General features: G+C 35.1%; 1 protein-coding gene across 1 annotated transcript in view; it reads left to right on the forward strand.

Moving 5' to 3' along the window:
* Nucleotides 1-17,583, forward strand: part of ipo11 (importin 11) — a 205,409-nt gene that overhangs the window by 21,603 nt on the left and 166,223 nt on the right. The window contains exons 4-5 of the mRNA XM_058783964.1: nt 903-975; nt 4,821-5,024. Of these exons, the coding sequence (XP_058639947.1) occupies nt 903-975; nt 4,821-5,024 (277 nt within the window). The remainder of the gene's footprint in view (nt 1-902; nt 976-4,820; nt 5,025-17,583) is intronic.

Genomic DNA, 17,583 nt, shown 5'->3' on the forward strand with positions numbered 1-17,583 from the left:
TTCACAGAAACTCTTCAGTCAAATTCTGGTTAGTCAGTGACCCGCTGGAGATTTTGGCTCTGCTGACAAAAGTGCTCAGTCCTCAATGGTGTACTAGGTTAAAAGGGTGTGATTTTTCTCTCAGCCAGCTTAGAACAGTCTGTACTCATGTTTTAATGCCATTGTCGCTGTACATTTTTCTGTACTGTAATTTTATAGGAAAAACTCTTAGGAAATAGAAAAGTTTTTAATACTTCCATTCAAAATCTTGAGGTCTGAAATGTTTTTTCATTTAAAGAACATTTAAAGAAGTCTATTATGCTCTCAAAGGCTAGATTTTTTTAATGTGAAATATTATTGCCATTTTAAAATTTTAAAAAAGCTGTTTTCTGTTTTGAAATATTTTATATTTCTATATTTCTTCTATATTTTTTAATTTATTCCTCTGATGGGAAAGCAAAATTTTCTGCAGCCATTACTCCAGTCTTCAGAAATCTTTTTAATATGCAGATTTTATTTATTTTTTTTACTAAAGAACATTTTTTATTATCAGTGTTGAAAACATTGTGCTGCTTAATGTTTTTGTGGAATTTATTTGAAATCGAAATCTTTAGTAAAATTATAAATGCCTTTGCTGTCAATTTAATGCATCTTTGATTAAAAAAACAAAAAATAAAAAAATAATCTTACTGAACTTTTGCATGGTAGTGTGATTGAGCAGGATATCTAGTTCACACCTTTTTTTTGTGAAACATTTTGCTTGAAAAGTGTGCTTGGGCTATCTTTATAAAAAATAAATGTCACTTGTATTGATATTTTTTTTCTTTACCTAATGCAATGACATTCATACATTTTTAAAAGTGACCTGAGTGACCAAATACTTTCTGTCTCTCACACTCTGTATTTCCCTCTTTCTTCTCAAGTGCTCTCTCTGAAGAAGAGAAGTCATCTCTCCGTGCAGGTCTCATCACTAATTTTAACGAGCCGGTCAACCAGGTTAGTGTGCACATTCGGTTATACACCTGCACACGCACACCCACGCTTGCCACATGAAGAGAAATGCAGTTCATTCCCTAACCATATGCTCTACCTGTCCTATTTATGATCAGTCATCTAATAAAATGAACTATCAGACATGATTGAGTACCATTAAACTCCTCTGTTTAGTGGGTAAGAGTCTGATCTGTGATTCTAGTGAAAGATCAATGGGCCTGGAGTCGAAAAGCATTTAAAGTCTGTGCTGTAATGTGTTGTTGAGCAATCTTGGAGACATTGATTTTTTGGGGGGGCAGTTTTATACTGTGCATTAATTTGACCCTTGAGTTTGAATAAAGCCTGACTCGTTATAAGAAAAGCCATTATAATAAAGAGGTATGACATCCATGGATTTTAATTAACATCGGTTTCTCTTATAATAACAGTAGATGTTTCATTTTTAAATGTAGTTTTAACTAGTTAACTCTGGTAGTAATCGATAAGCTAAGTTAAAAGGAATGTAACATTTTTATTATTGGTAGATGTTGATTTTGAGGGAATATGGACAATAACGCAAGCAATTATATTGACAAGTTAAAAAGAAAAACATCTTTTGAACATCCATTTAACATAATATTTTTTCTCATTTGTTACTGCATTTTTCAGTGCATTTGCTTCTGTGTTCTGCAGGGGTTTTGGATGGGTTGGTATTACACATTATTGGCTAATGACTATGCTCAATTCTTGTTGTGGAGTTACGTCACAGGCACATGAAAATTAATTGTAGCCTTAAATGTGCTTTCTTATTATAGACGATGGCTGACACTGGAACGAATTGCTAGAGACTTGCATACATTAGTGAATGAAGTAGATGTAGTACACAAACACTACCCTGTTATTTCCATATTGGATGCAAAAGTGAAAATACAAAAGTAAATTAAAAATAAAATACAGAAATAAGTAGTGAAGGGATTTTCAAAAATTGTGATAATGTTAATATGTTATAAATATTTATTCATGTATTTACTTGGTAGCTTAACTGGAAGAGTGTGCTGGTAGCAACACCAAGGTCATGGCAAGTTCAGTTCTCAGGAAACGCACATAATAGTGAACTTTATACATGAAATGCACTGGAAGTTGCTTTAAATCAAAGTGTATGCTAAATGCTTAAATGTAAATGAGAATTTATTTTGAGAGATACAGAATGTACCACTAATTTTTCCTATTATTACAAAACGGATCACGTGAATGGAATATTTTGGAACTTTGGTCTAATTTGCAATTATAATCTTAGTTAGAACATTGCTGTGTAATTTGCATTGAGTGTTAGATAATCAGAACAGATTACTGCTTTGCCAAAAAAGAATTAACAAAACACACAAAAACAATTGTGTGCTTCACATATACACAAGCAGTTTTTCCATAGATTGTGTTTCTGGCACTGAAACAGTTTCCTTCAAACTTCTCTCTATATAGTTATTTATATATGTATATATGTGTGTGTGTGTGTGTGTGTATATAGGGATGTGCGCTACGACTAATTTGACTGTCGCTTAAACGGAAGTTTTGTATCCGACTAGTCTAGAAGCTAGAAACCCCCAAAAAATGACAAAAGAAGAAAAACTGTGCGTGTATAACAGCCTACACTTGAAATACTTAATCTTTGCATCACACTGTCAAATCCCTCAATGAAATCTGCTAAAAATAGGTCACGATTATGCCGTATGCTTGCCTCAAGTTATCATCATTTAATTTTAGGCGGTCGTTAAAGGTCCCATGGCATGAAAATTTCACTTTATGAGGTTTTTTAACATTAATATGAGTCCCCCTAGCCTGCCTATGGTCCCCCAGTGGCTAGAAATGGCGATAGGTGTAAACCGAGCCCTGGGTATCCTGCTTCGTCTTTGAGAAAATGAAAGCTCAGATGGCCCAATCTGGAATCTTCCCTTTATGTCGTCATACGTCATCCCCTTTCTCTGCTTTGCCCGCCCTGAGAAAATGAGCTACTACCGTGCCAGGCGAGCGCAATATTTTTTTTTTCCTCGAGAGACATCATGGCTTGCAAACGAGCGAAGCATGACAGTTGCTCAGTGTTTGGATGTACAAATGAACACCGAAGTATTTTTTTTAGTTCCTTCATCCGAGCCTATGGCTAGCATTAGCTACATGATAATAACTGTAACAGCATTCATAAACAAACCAACTAAAGTACCGTATCCAGACACAATATTTTAAACTAACCATTCGGAGACATCCTGCTGTAGCCACTGAGTTGCAACTTCTTCATCCGGTGCTTCTCCATCCGGATCAGATTCTGGGTCAAACTGAAAAGCTTGAATGACTGTGTGTCTACGAGCCATTGCGATACATCCACTGTCAACATTAGCGCATGGTAGCGCAAGCTGGTTAAGGCCACACACCCACCCTCCACCTTGCCCCGCCTCTCTCCTCCTCATTAGCATTTAAAGCTACAGACACAGAAATGGCATCCAAAAAGCAGCATGTCATGGGACCTTTAAACAGAAAATAAGGAAGAGCATACACTCAACATAAACCAGTGCATAGCTTATTTATTCAGATCAGCTGGAGCAATGCAGAAATGGAAAATAGACTGACAGAATTCTTCATTTTCATATAATGTTAGCCAACATATTAAAACACAATTCAAAAACAATAGGAAAGTTTATCAATACTTGAATACCATTAAAACGGCTTTTAAAAATATGTTGGCTATATTGTCTAAAAACAAAACAATGCTCGTTTTACTTACTCGGGCCATGCGCATTTGTTCAGCGAATTTAACATGTTAATGTGGTCTGGAGAAAGACGGGACTAGAGGCGATTCTGCACTTGAAAAAAAAAACTTGCTCGGCAGGAACTGAAGTTACAGGCACACTGAGAGATAACTACAAGCAAGCAGACAATTTCGAAAAGAGCCTGGAAATCCCGCACCACCACCGAAGTGGGTCTTCGTTTAGAGGAATAGACAGCGTGGATGGGATCGCGGACCGCAGTGGCAGGTTGTAGTGTATGACATCATTGACATTTGCTGGCTTTGGCTAGCCTCCAAGCTAACGCATACGTGCCTGTATTGAATATGATTACGCATCGCTCCAGTAGAGTTATTGTAAGCCAATTTGACATTACGCAGTTTACGCACAACTTTTCCGTTTCCTTCTAATTCAAAATAACCCCACACCATGCTGGTTCTTCGCTGGTCATTTCGAGCTCGCCGCAACTGACATGAAGAAAAGGCATGTGAGGTCTGAGGTAAAAAAAATTAGCTTTTAAAAATATTTATATTTAAATATTTTGATATTTATTATTTTTCAAAAGTTTTATTTTAGCTTGTTGTTAAAATGTTTTAAATATAACGTTAAAATTATGGTAATTTTTTTCTCGTATAATCGACAATTGATTTCAGTGTCGACTAGCAGGAGCTGTACTGTCTAGTCAACTAGACCCGCACATCCCTAAAAAAAATATATATATGGTTGATGAATGTTGTTTTGTCTCTCTCAGTATTGAATATTACAATGTAAAAATGGTGTAAAATGAAATATGCTATAAGTCTCCTCCTTCATTACAGCCACAATGTCAAAGAGATTTAATTGCTGTAATTGCTGCTTTAATGGTGGTAACACTTCTGCATTTATGGATATTGGATTAATTAATTTAATTAAAATGGTTAATTAAAATCTCATAACCATTCAAGATGTGTTTGAAAGGGCTAAATGCCCACATGAAGTGATGACTGTTACTTCAATAGTCATTCATTTCACATTTAAATGAATATTGATGTATTCACAGCCAGCTGTGAAATCTGCTGCTGGATGTGTCCTTGAAATGTAGTTTTTATACTGCAGATCGCCACACAGATAGCAGTGCTGATCGCTAAAGTGGCACGCCTGGACTGTCCTCGGCAGTGGCCCGAGCTGATCCCTATTCTGCTGGAGTCTGTGAAAGTTCAGGACAGCCTTCAGCAGCACAGAGCCCTTCTCACCTTCTACCACGTCACCAAGACTCTGGCCTCCAAACGCCTCACCACTGATAGGAGACTCTTTCAGGATGTGAGTAGAGCCCTCATGCTCCTTACCTTCAGCTGTCTTATTTTCTGCTCAACCTTTTCCTTAGGATTTTTTTTTCTAGTTGACTATCGAGTTTGTGGACATTGACTTTCTTGAGGTAAATATAGTGTTGCATGCCATATTGTTTGACATGGACCATCATTCATCATTTTTTTCTACTCCACTAGCATGTGCCTCTAGGAGGCACTGTTCAGCTGTGCTCATGTACACCCCCTGCCCCAGTTCACCGATCATCCCATTAGATGTATGAGCACTCCTGTGTAAAATATGAGCAGATGTTTTGACTTGGAGCTGTATCACCTTTCCCCCTCCTCTGCATTTCATTGATGTTCTGACTGGCCGCTAGATAAGACACCTGTACTTTCCCATGTTGCTGCAAAACTCGTAATTTTGACAAGTGATTTATCACCAGCATTTGTTCGTGTTAATGCAGGTCCTTTCTTCTCCACAAAGAAATAATTTTCATTTAACCTTTGAAAACTCTTTTCTCAACATCACAATGCGAAGAGCTTCCTTAGAACAGTGATTCCCAACTGGAAAACGGTAGAACTTTGCTTTGTTAAACCTGTAAAACATAAATCAAAATTTAGCGATTATTATTTTTAAACGAGAGCCAGTTAAGTCTTGAGAATGTTTCTACATGAGTTCCTCTTCAACTCCCTAAAACTTATGCATCTCATTAAAGGAAAAAAAAAATACTTGGGAAGTCTAAACATTTAACTGTGCTTAGTTCACCCACAAATTTAAATAAAAGGATATTTTGAGAAATGTCTCAAATGTGTTTTTAAATTAAAAGTCATTTGTATCCATTTATCTTGATTACCAACATTCTTCAAAACATCTACTTTTATGTTCCACAGAAGAATGTAAGTCATTCAGTTTTGAAATAAGGGTGAGTGATTCTTGACAGAGCATTGCGTCTGCTATTTGACATGCTGTTTGGACTTTAAAGACCTCTAGAGGACAGGTTACTTTTCATATAGACTCATAAAGCACTGTCCAGGCTCACTGTAGTAAAACAAGATTAATGAGTAGTGGGTGTGGGCAGGCTAACAAGACTGAATTGAGTGTTCATATGGGAACTATATCCATCAGCCATAGTCATAAACAGATCTGATTTTATTGTGTTGGCATAAGGCTCACTGCTGGCGTCATATTAGCCTTTAGGTTTTCAGAGAGTAAATCTGTGACTCACTAATTCAAAGCAGAAGTGCGCTTCAGCACATCAGTGGAGCTGCACAGTATGCGGCATTTATGAATGCGCCACAAGTTCATTTTGAATTCATGACACGATGCATCTAAAGGTGTGACAAACACACAAGCTCCTCTCATCCAGGTGCTTGTCACACGGGATCTTCTGTGATTGTTGGTGATCAGTATGTACGTTACGTGCGCAGTTATATTTTCTCAAATAATCGAAAGATTCCGAGTTGATTTAATACAAACTCTAGATTTGTGAACAATCTAAGTCTTTAAGTCTATTAAGAGAAATATTTTCTCTAGACATCATGGCAATGTTTAGATAAACTCTTTTCTTCTACAACAGTGTTTTAACATGATAACAGTAGCTGTTTTAATATCCAGAGGTTTAAAATCATTGATGACCAGCGTGCAGCTTCTGTTTTTTAAAAATGCTAGTCTCCGTTTTATTGAGTGAGCATTTACAGAAAGAAAACATGTCTGAAGTTTTACAGTGTGAAGCTGAAAGCAGCTGATATAATTGGTCTCTGAGTGCAAGGATCATTTAAAAGCCTTAGCAGTAACAAAGAAAAAACAAAAAGTAGTGCAGCGGGAAGTAATATATTTTCATGGTTACATGAAAATTATTTTTTGTGTATTTTGTTTTATGCATTTGCTACATCAACATGGATCTAATATAATATTTTTCATTAATCTGCAATACACTGAAAAGCTACATTAAAATTACTGACAGGTGAAGTGAATAATTGATTATATCATTACAATGGTACCTGTCAAGGGGTTGAATATATTAAACTACAACTAAACAGTCAGGTATTGAATTTCATTTGTTGGAAGCAGGAAAAATGGACTTTGACAGGGCCAAATAGTGATGGTTTGAATAGATGATTTAGGTCAGAGCAACTCTGAAACAGCGAGTCTTGTAGTGTTTTTCCGGTATGCAGTGGTTAGTACCTAAAAATGGTGCAAGGAAGGAGAGCCGGTGAACCGGTGTCAAGTGGCCCTAGGCTGATGAACATGGGGAGCAGAGGCTAGCCCGTCTGGACGGATCACACAGAAGAGCTGCTGTAGCTTGAATTGCTGAAAACCTAAAGCTGGCCATGACAAAAATGTGTTAGAACACAGGGCATCACAGTTTGCTGTTTACGGGAAGAAGGCAGGCCGGTGGATTGAAGCAGTGTTATGCCCTGGGCAATGTTCTGCTGGGAAATCTTAGCTCCTGGCATTCATGTTCATGTACCAACTTCCTAGAGATTGTTGCAGACCATGTACACTCCTTCATGGCAATGGTATTCGTTGCTCTCAGTGGTCTGCTTCAGCAGGATAATGCACCCTGTCACACTGCTGAAATTGTTCAGAAATGATTAGAGGGACATTGCAAAGAGTTCAAGGTGCTACCTTGGCCTCCAAATTCGGATCTCAATCCGATTGAGCATCTATAGGATGTGCTGGACCAACAAATCTGACCTACACTGTATTAGGCAGTTGGTTTTAATGTTGTGGCTGATCAGTTTATATATTTCTATAGTTATCAGTTAGGGCTAGGCATGTGGCCCATAAAAATTATTTAATATCAGTCGAAATCGATAATTATTACAGGCAGATTTAAAGTTTAAAGGCAGATTTTTTTTCTCCTAAGTGAAAGTTGTAGAAAGCAGATCATTAATTGTGGTTTTTAACTACTCTTTATAGTCAGAACATGACAAACACTTTAATTTTTTTATTGGATTAACAAAATAAATGACAAAAACAAAACAAAAATTAATTTCTTGGTTTCTGCATATTCTAATGAGTGATGTTGTTTCAAATTATAAAACAGGTTTGTGTTGCCTGACTTTGACATATCTTCAGCACATTTTGCAGTGCAGGCTGCAATATTAATAATATATTTAAAAAAAAATTGTCTCTGAGAAATGTACATTTGACAGTAGCTTGAGCTGACAGTAGTAGCTTAAGTTAGGATGCAGATGTAAGTTTATGTTCATGATCAAAAAGAGTAACATCTGTAAAAATTGTAACAACCTCATTTTTATTAATTTTTTTCGTACTCCTTTGAGTTTTATTCAAATTAACAATTGGTCTTCCATATATATATTTACATCATGATAACCACAGTTAAAACCATACATATAGTACCTCAATAGTATAAACGCACAAACGTTATAGCTTAATCACAAAAAATATGTAATTATATATTCCATTACTCGTTTAATACATTTAATACATGTCTACATTAATAATATGATAAAATTCTATATATCCCACATTTCTGTCACAATGCTGTGGTGTAGTTACTATACTAAATCCATAGTAAATAATGGCAATTTGTAGTTTGAAAACTTTACAATAGATGCAAAAGATAGTATTGTTGCGCACAGTGTTTTTGTCACTGCTGTTTAATCTGGCTTTACAATAGTTTAAATTATCAAGTTTTTTTCTGTTCTTCACTAAATTCAAGCACTTCACACTGGATCTCACAGCGCCGTTTGGTGCTCATGTGACTGAGACTCATCAGCGAATAATATCATTTGCTTTAGTGAGCTCGTGCTGAGTGGCTAAATGGTCCGTGTGGTGTGGTTCAAATGAGTAGCGTTTTTCATTTTTATTTCAAGTTTATTGTCAACAGACAACACATACATTTAATAAGGTATTTATAAAAATGCCTATATAAAGATAAAATGCCTCTGAAAATCAGTCCCGGGGCAAATATTGCCCCTTTATGGAAATGTAAATTTCTGAAATGGTTTTGCATTACAGCGAGTAAAAGCTGTATTGTCTGGTCAGTTTTTGGTTTCAGTGTTTTAAAGTAGTTTACAAGTACAGTTATATCATGTGGCATGTTTTCATTATGCTTCCCATCTAGTAAGAGATATGTCATAGCCAAGCCCAGAGCTCTTATCTGTACACGTTGTGGGTTCTGAACCCCTCAGCATCGTATTCAGTATTCAACAAGCGTTCACTTGCTTTTGGAGGCTCCTGGAGCTCAGTAAAATTCTCCAGTGGTTGTATTGTAATGAGACATGCCAGGTGCTTTGCAGTTGATAACTCCCAAGTCTAGAAGCCCAATACACCTCAAAGCTTCGAACTGATATTTCTTATTTAGGCTAGGCAGCGAACACCTGCCATAGGCATATTTAATTGTATGCACATGTGACAATCTTCATCTGGAGGTGGGGATTGTATGTAAACTGCAGCTGCACGCTGTATTCCTCAGTATTTAGCAACTTGGGAGCAAAGTTGCTTGTAATCTTTCTTCTAGCTAATGAATCAGCACAGAACAAGCGTCTTCTGTTAAACAGTGATACGAACCGCTGTGTAATGAGGAATTAGCAGAAATGTTCCCACCTGTTTTTTTGTTTTTGTTTTTTAAGTCTACTTGGATATAAAGATGATGGATTGGCATTGCTCATCCCTCCAATGGTGGCAATTTGTTTCAGGTAGTTTTGAGTCACTTCAAGGATTTATTTGCTAATAAAGTTTACGAAATTAAATCTGCCTCTTTGCTGTAAAGATACATGAAGCACGAAGATGATTTTGAAAAATGGCATCTGCACTTTTTTCTCTTCAACTTCTTTTCTGGACATTTTTCTAGTATGTTTTCTGTCTTATGGTGTAAATTAGTCTGCATTTATTGAGCGCTAGAGTGAATTTATGACCTGGGTGAAGAATAGATTAAATAAATCGTCATCAATGGGAGAAATCAGACTAACCTTGAGCACTGTGGAAACTGGAAACTGGGATGAGCGCTTTATTGACAGTGCTATAACAGCCACACTTTCAGTATTTCATGTCAAACAAGGCATTGACGTGCAGAGGCCCAAAGTGTTGTTCGGCTTTATCAGGCACTTCACATAACTTGGGCCCTGTTTACAACAGGTATTAAAGAGCGATCTCGGCCAAGGAGGTCCTTGAGAAAAACATCCATTGGCATTCGCATTCATCTTAGTACCAGCACATCTTCTATATTATATTGTAATATTAGTGATATTGTGACGTTTACAAAATTGTTTTTATTGAATGCACATTTGAATGGCTGTCTTTGGAGAAAGCTGCACTTTTCAGCCAGATGGTGGCGAACAGGCCATGCTACATGCCTTGCTTTTGTTTTAGTTTTTTTTGTTTTGTTTTTGTTTGGTTTTATCTTGACAAGACTGTTGTTTTTTTGTTGTTTGTTTGTTTTGTCTTGACTTGACAAGACTGTCGTTTATTTTTGTTGTTGTTGTTAAGACTGTTGTTTGTTTTTGTTTGGTTTGGTTTTGTCTTAACTTGACAACTGTTGTTTTGTTTTAGTTTTTGTTGGTTTTGTCTTGACTTGACAATTCGTTTTTGTTTTGTTTTTTCTTGACAAGACTCGTTTTTTTGGTTTTGTCTTGACTTGACAAGACTGTCATGTTTTTTGTTTTGTCAAGACTGTTGGTTTGTTTTTGTTTGGTTTGGTCTTGACTTGACAAGACTGTCATGTTTTTTGTTTTGTCAAGACTGTTGGTTTGTTTTTGTTTGGTTTGGTCTTGACTTGACAAGACTGTTGTTTGGTTTTAGTTTGTTCTGTTGGTTTTGGTTTTGTCTTAACTTGACAAAACTGTCGTTTTGTTTGCTTTTTTTGGTCTTGACAAGACTGTTGTTTTGTTTTGATTTGGTTTGGTTTTGTCTTGACAAGACTGTTGTTTTGTTTTGATTTGGTTTGGTTTTGTCTTGACAAGACTCATTTTGTTTTGTTTTACTGTTTTATTTTCAGTTTCTATCATAATAGTAAATCTTGACAGGGTGATCAATTTTAAATTGTAGGAGGCTAACTGTACACTATCCCTTACATGCTATATTTTTCATTAATTCACAATATATATTTCTATATTAATCAGTGATACTGGTATTTTTACCAAATTTTGTTTTTCATTACAGGTAGTCAAGTTTTTGATAGGTGAGAAAGAAATCCTTTGCTGTCCAGTGCACAGTTGTTGTTTTTGACTGTTTCCAAACATTTTGGGTTATCTGTACCTGTATTTAGCACTGACCACTTTGGATCACCTACTTGTTAATATCAAGTCTTATGATCTAATGTCTAATCATCATGGCACCAGGAGCAGGACACGGTGAAGTGTGAGCATTTACACTGGAGTATATCCATTCAAGTTAGATCAACAATTTAACAAACTTTCCCTGACCTCAATTTTGGGCGAGGGCAATTGGCACTGAAACAGCTCTTCATCCTCACTGCTCATCTTCAATTCTGATTATTTTTTTTTGTCAGTTTTCAGAAGTTGATGCAAAAGTTGATGTCAGCCACACACATTTTGTTTGGAAAAATGCTACGAGTTCATCGCTTGACTATAAATTCAGTGTAGGTGAAATGTTCAAGTTTCTATCAAGAGGTTATGCTTAGTTTTAAAGTTAACTTATTTTACTGTGCCAAATTAGTTTGGAGCGGAAGAAAATAATTAGTTTGTGCTGACCCCTCCATCTGACCTGTAGCATGACATAAGCTGCTGCTTCTCTTAATGGTCACGTCATGTTTTGTGCAGTGTTCTCAATGTAGTAATGATTGGATTATGCAGAATTCATTATGACATTAGGTTGTGTCCTAAGGATATAAGAATAAGAACTTCAATTTCCATGGTAATTTAGCAATTACTATACATTCTTAAGTGCATGATATGCTTCTGTTAATGAACATCATTTAAAGATGTGCACTCTTAGATGATTATCGCAGCTGTTCCTTCATTCTGGCTTTTGGTAATTGCTGATCATTTCACCTGTCGATAGGCTGTGTTAGCAAGTCCATGTCATACCATATAAATGCACAAATAACAACAAAAAACCCTCATGCTGTTGGAGAGGTTTTTTAAAATGTGCTTCACAGTCTACACATCATTTGCTCTCATGATAACTATCATTTGCCACCTGGTCTTTCCAACAGTTGCTACATTTGCACTACAAATGGCAAATAACTATTTTCAGCCTTTTGGAAAATGTAAACAGCCTTTGCAGTGCAGATCAAAATTTCAATACTAATTGTGCTGAAAAAAGTGTCATCTTTGCAGATGCACAAATTGGACACCTTTTGCATATTCTACAGATGATCTTTCATCTGTAAAATGAGGATGTTGACGTATTTCAGAACAAGAACATTTGCAGTATATCAAATGGCAGTCTGCTGATTGAGGTAGAAGAACTCTTTGCTTTTGTTGCTTCTGAAAATAAATTTTTAAAAGCAAGGATAATAAATTAGTGGCGTGTGATGGAGTCTGAAATGAGGAGGCAATAGCATCTCTCTTGGAGATTTTTTTTCTAGTGTTCCAGTTCCATGTGAGGTTTATACCTATATTTAGATATGTAATATTTAAATATGAATTGATTTCATTTAAAGGAATTGTAATTATTAATAGCAATGCACTTTTTCTTATAATTAAATTAAACTGAATTCAATTAAATTTCTTTTAGAAATCATAAAAATTAGACATTTTTAATAAAAAAAAAAATCAAAAATCAAATATGTTCATCAATTCTGAATTTATTCAATCGAAATACAGTAAAAACAGTGCTATTGTGAAATATTATTGCAATTTGAAATAACTGTTTTCTATTTAAATAGCTATATTTCAAAATGTACTTTATTCCTGTGATGGCAAAACTGGATTTTCAGCAGCCCTTACTTTAGTCTTTAGTTTCACATAATCCTTTAGAAATCATTCTAATATGCTGATTTCGATTAATTTTTTACATTTATTTATTTTACTGTCAGTTATCTCTTATTATTATATAATTTTTTATTATTTCCTTTTTGAGGAGATGCTGACTTTTTTATTTATTTATTTATTTAGGCAGAGCCCTGCAATAAATGCAGTTGTCTGCAATGCAGTGTGTAAAACCAATTGGGAATTTGTGATGTATGGAATTCCCAAGGTCATTTTTCAATATATAGAAATGCTTTGTGTTATTGTCCTGTCCATTGTGGACACATTCTATTACCTGCATTCCCCAACCATCAGTTCACTAGATGCTCTGCCTGTAGCGACAGGTCAGGTGTGTGTTTGTGCCTTCTGCAACCCTATGGCTATCGCAGTGGTGTAAATGATGTGCCACATGTGCAAGACTTAAAAATGTCCAGGGAAATACAGTATACTGTGATCACAACCTCACGTGTTAAAGCGTCACAATAGCAGATTAATATGATCCTGTTGAATTGGATTTGACAGAAGAAACTGTTCTCTTACCTCACTCGGGAGTCATTATTGATTGCTTGTAAGAAGGTGTGTGATAAGAATATAGATGTTGTTTTAATGTGAAAAATAATTAATTAAATAAATATGGATATTGCTGCCTCTTTGTGATCTTGCTTGTGGAAACCTACAGAACAGGCAGTATAAACCGTAATGCAACACCTTTGAGTTCTGATGTAATGTGTAGAAATGCACTTTCCATGTGCAGGCTAAAGTTAACCATCACTTAATTACTCTTCTTTTTGATTCTTCTGGATTGTTCCTACAAAGTAGAGGCTAAAAATATTTTCAAAACACTGTAGAAGTCAGATTTGTTTTTAATTAAAGAAGTCTCTTATGCTCACTGATTTGCTGCTCAAGAAACATTTATTATTATCAATGTTGAAAACAGATGCTGCTTAATAGTTTTGTTGAAAGTGTAATACATTTTTATGGATTCTTTAAGGAATAAAAAGTTCAAAAGAATCTCAGCAACATAATAAATGCCTTTACTGCCACTTTTGATCAGTTTAATGCTTTGTTGTTGAATAAGAGTGTTAATTTATTTAAAAAAAAAATAATAATCAATATTCAGTCACACAGGGGAAAATAAAGTCATATAGGTTTGGAAGACATGAAGCTGAGTAAATGATGACAGAATTTTTTCATATTTTATGCTTTGTTAATATATAGGGGAAAATATTAACCTTACGGTGTATTTAAAAATTTTCTTTCATTTTTGACTACTATCCAAATAAGTCAGTCCAAACTAGCTATTCAGAGATGGCTTAATGTTGGATAAATTTGACTTACATTTGTCTTTCTAATTTTTATGTACATTGAATGTTTAACTATAGAAAAAGTTACACAAACCAAGCTTTCAGACATTTGGTACATTCATACCTCCAATTTCCCCCCGAGGTTTAAGGACCTCTTTTCACTGACCATTTGTTGAAAAGGGATAAAATATTTTCACAGCCATTTTTTTGTGCCCACTGTGTGTAAACTGCCATATACTTTTGTCTCACCCTTTAATGCCTATAACACTTCACAATTTTCAGTCTTTTATGTAATTCCAACTTTCGGTAAGATGTCAAGAAATAGGTCATAAATTTTCACTTTTCGTGCATCTCTCATGGGCATTCAGTCAGGCACGTTGCCATAGTGACAAAAAGGCCAAGCCCCAGTCAGTGTAGATGTGTCTCTGTTCCTGTTATGGACTGCAAATTGCTTTCTTTACAACCTCAGTGTGACACACACCTTCTGTAATATGAGGGTAGAATATGCTGCTTTTCTCCATGCAGTGCATTTTAAGTTAATTTCTCAATAACAGCTGCTTTAGTGAGTTTCTTTCAAGTAGTCGTCATTATGTTCTTTCCTCCCCTGAAAATGCCATTTATCATTATGAAAAGTCATTTATTATGCAGCTCATATATGTAATTAATGCTAATCTATCATCATCTGCTATGCAAAACAGAACACAGAATGAGTTTTTGTTCTTGTCAGGCAGTTCCTCTGAAGTGCTCTTCAAGGAAAGAGTTACGTGCCGCAGTCTTTGATGACGTGCTTGCTTGCTCTCTGGTGATTTGAGAATATCATTAAATGAACCGTGGAAGATATTACTGCTGACGTCTCACTGTCCTCAAGCTATGACGAAAAGGTTTTTCTCTGTGTGCTGGATAATTTTGGAATGTAAACTGTATGAATCACAGTTTTCTTCATACTGTAGTTTTTTTGCATTTGCAGTTTGCATTTTTTTTAAATTTAAGCTTTAAAAGAATCACTGCCCTTTAGAAATATCTGGCTGCTGCTGTGTGAATATTGATGTCATCCGTCTGTTATTGCAAAATAAACCCCTTCAGGTTTATAGATGGTTATGGCTTTTTACCAAATAAATAAATACATGTACATGGAATAATCTTACTTATGAGATTATATGTATAACACTTTACAATAAGGGTACATAAATAATCATGTACTAATGCCTAAAATAATACTTAATTCAACACATACTAATGATTATTAAGGGAGTTAACTAATTATGAACTATCCTTAACTACGACTGGCGTCATACGGATTCTTGCATGAATAACGGCAGCCTTAACTACATGTTAGTACATGTTTGATAGTTAATGCATTAACATTTATGGGTAAACTAAATCAAACAGCCTCGTTAAGAAGGAATAAGAAATACTCTGACTTTGAAATTAATTTAAATAATTGAATATTGAATAATTGAATTCATTATGATTGGGCCCCCTCAAGTGAGGTCATGTCAAAATAAACTTTAACAAGCCATTAGCTGATGTTAGTTCATGGGTAGTTAATTATGAGTTGACACAATGAAACATTAACAATGCGAGAGTGTCCTCCTTATTCCTTACACCACCAATACAACAAACAATGATTTTGTTATTTTATTATTTACATAATTTCACAAATATGGACTCTAAAAAAAGTCCAAACATAATGTTACCTGTAAAGACACACAGAAGCTCAAAACAATGCTGTTAATTACTGTACATCTTTCCAAAAAAAAAAAAGAAAAGAGAAATGCAATCATGAGTTTAATTCGGTTTACAAAAGCAGGTGACATTTATTAGATTAAAATATCGACATTACTGTAACAACAAACCTTCCGCTCCGAGCGAGCGCATAGTGCGCCACTGAGTGTCCCACCAGAAACAAACCGTGCATACTGTATAGTTCTGTTTATTTAAAATTATTAAATTATTGTTTGTTAAAAGTATTAGTGCCATTAATTAGACAGATATGTTAAATCAAACGTAGAAAATAGACCAATAACTAACACTAATATTTTGTATGATTCGTTTATGTTTAGTCATAACGTCTTTTCCTCTCGGGACTACAGTAAGGTTTGTTTCTGGTGGGACACTCAGTGGCACACTCTATGCGCTCGCTCGGTGCAGAAGGTTTGTTGTTACAGTAATGTTGATATTTTAATCTAGTAATGTCGTCTGTTTTTGTAAACCGAATTAAACTCATGATTGCATTTCTCCTTTTTTATTTTTAATTTTTAATTTTTTTGGAAAGATATGTACAGTAATTAACAGCATTGTTTTGATCTTGTGTGTCTTTACAGGGAACATTATGTTTGGACTTTGTTTAGAGTCCATATTTGTGAAATTATGTGAATAATAAAATAACTAAAAATCATTGTTTGTATTGGGTGGTGTAAGGAATAAGGAGGACACTCTCGCATTGTTAATGTTTCATTGTGTCAACTCATAATTAACTACCCATGAACTAACATCAGCTAATGGCTTGTTAAAGTTGATTTTGACATGACTTTACTTGAGAGGGCCCAATCATAATGAATTCACTGTTAACTACTTACTAAACTCAGCTCATGATTTGTGTTATACGTTCTATCAAACACACATGTACTAACACAGTGAGTATTCAGCCCGGTTAAGAGATGCTCTGAGTGGAGGTACAGGATCATCATGGCTGTGTCTGGGTGGACAGTGAACTCTTTCCAGTTTGAGCATTTCATTAGGAATTGTTCTACAAATGTTCTTTGTGGGTTGTTGTTTTTTTTTTTTATTAATCCGTGTATAAGACACAATAGGGTGAGAGATGAACATAAAACAGACAAGATCAGTCATTAGTGTATTTAGTATTTTCTACACTTGATGAGGAGGATCAACTAATCCTTTGCCACCCAATAATGTTTATGACAGCTAAGGATGTCAAATGCTCAAATTATGATAGTATTAAATTATTTAAATTAATTTCAAAGTCAGAGTATTTCTTATTCCTTCTTAAAGAGGCTGTTTGATTTAGTTTACCCATAAATGCTAATGCATTAACTATCAAACATGTACTAACATGTAGTTAAGGCTGCCGTTATTCATGCAAGAATCCGTATGACTCTAGTCGTAGTTAAGGATAGTTCATAATTAGTTAACTCCCTTAATAATCATTAGTATGTGTTGAATTGAGTATTAATTTAGGCATTAGTACATGATAATTCATGTACCCTTATTGTAAAGTGTTACCGGTAACACTTTAGTTTAGGGACCAATTCTCACAATTGACTAGCAACTTATTAGAATGCATATTACTAGCATATTGACTCTTTATTAGTATTAATAAATCACATATTAATATTAATGCCTTAT

This window comes from Onychostoma macrolepis, chromosome 08, assembly GCF_012432095.1.
Source record: "Onychostoma macrolepis isolate SWU-2019 chromosome 08, ASM1243209v1, whole genome shotgun sequence".
NCBI lineage: Eukaryota > Metazoa > Chordata > Actinopteri > Cypriniformes > Cyprinidae > Onychostoma > Onychostoma macrolepis.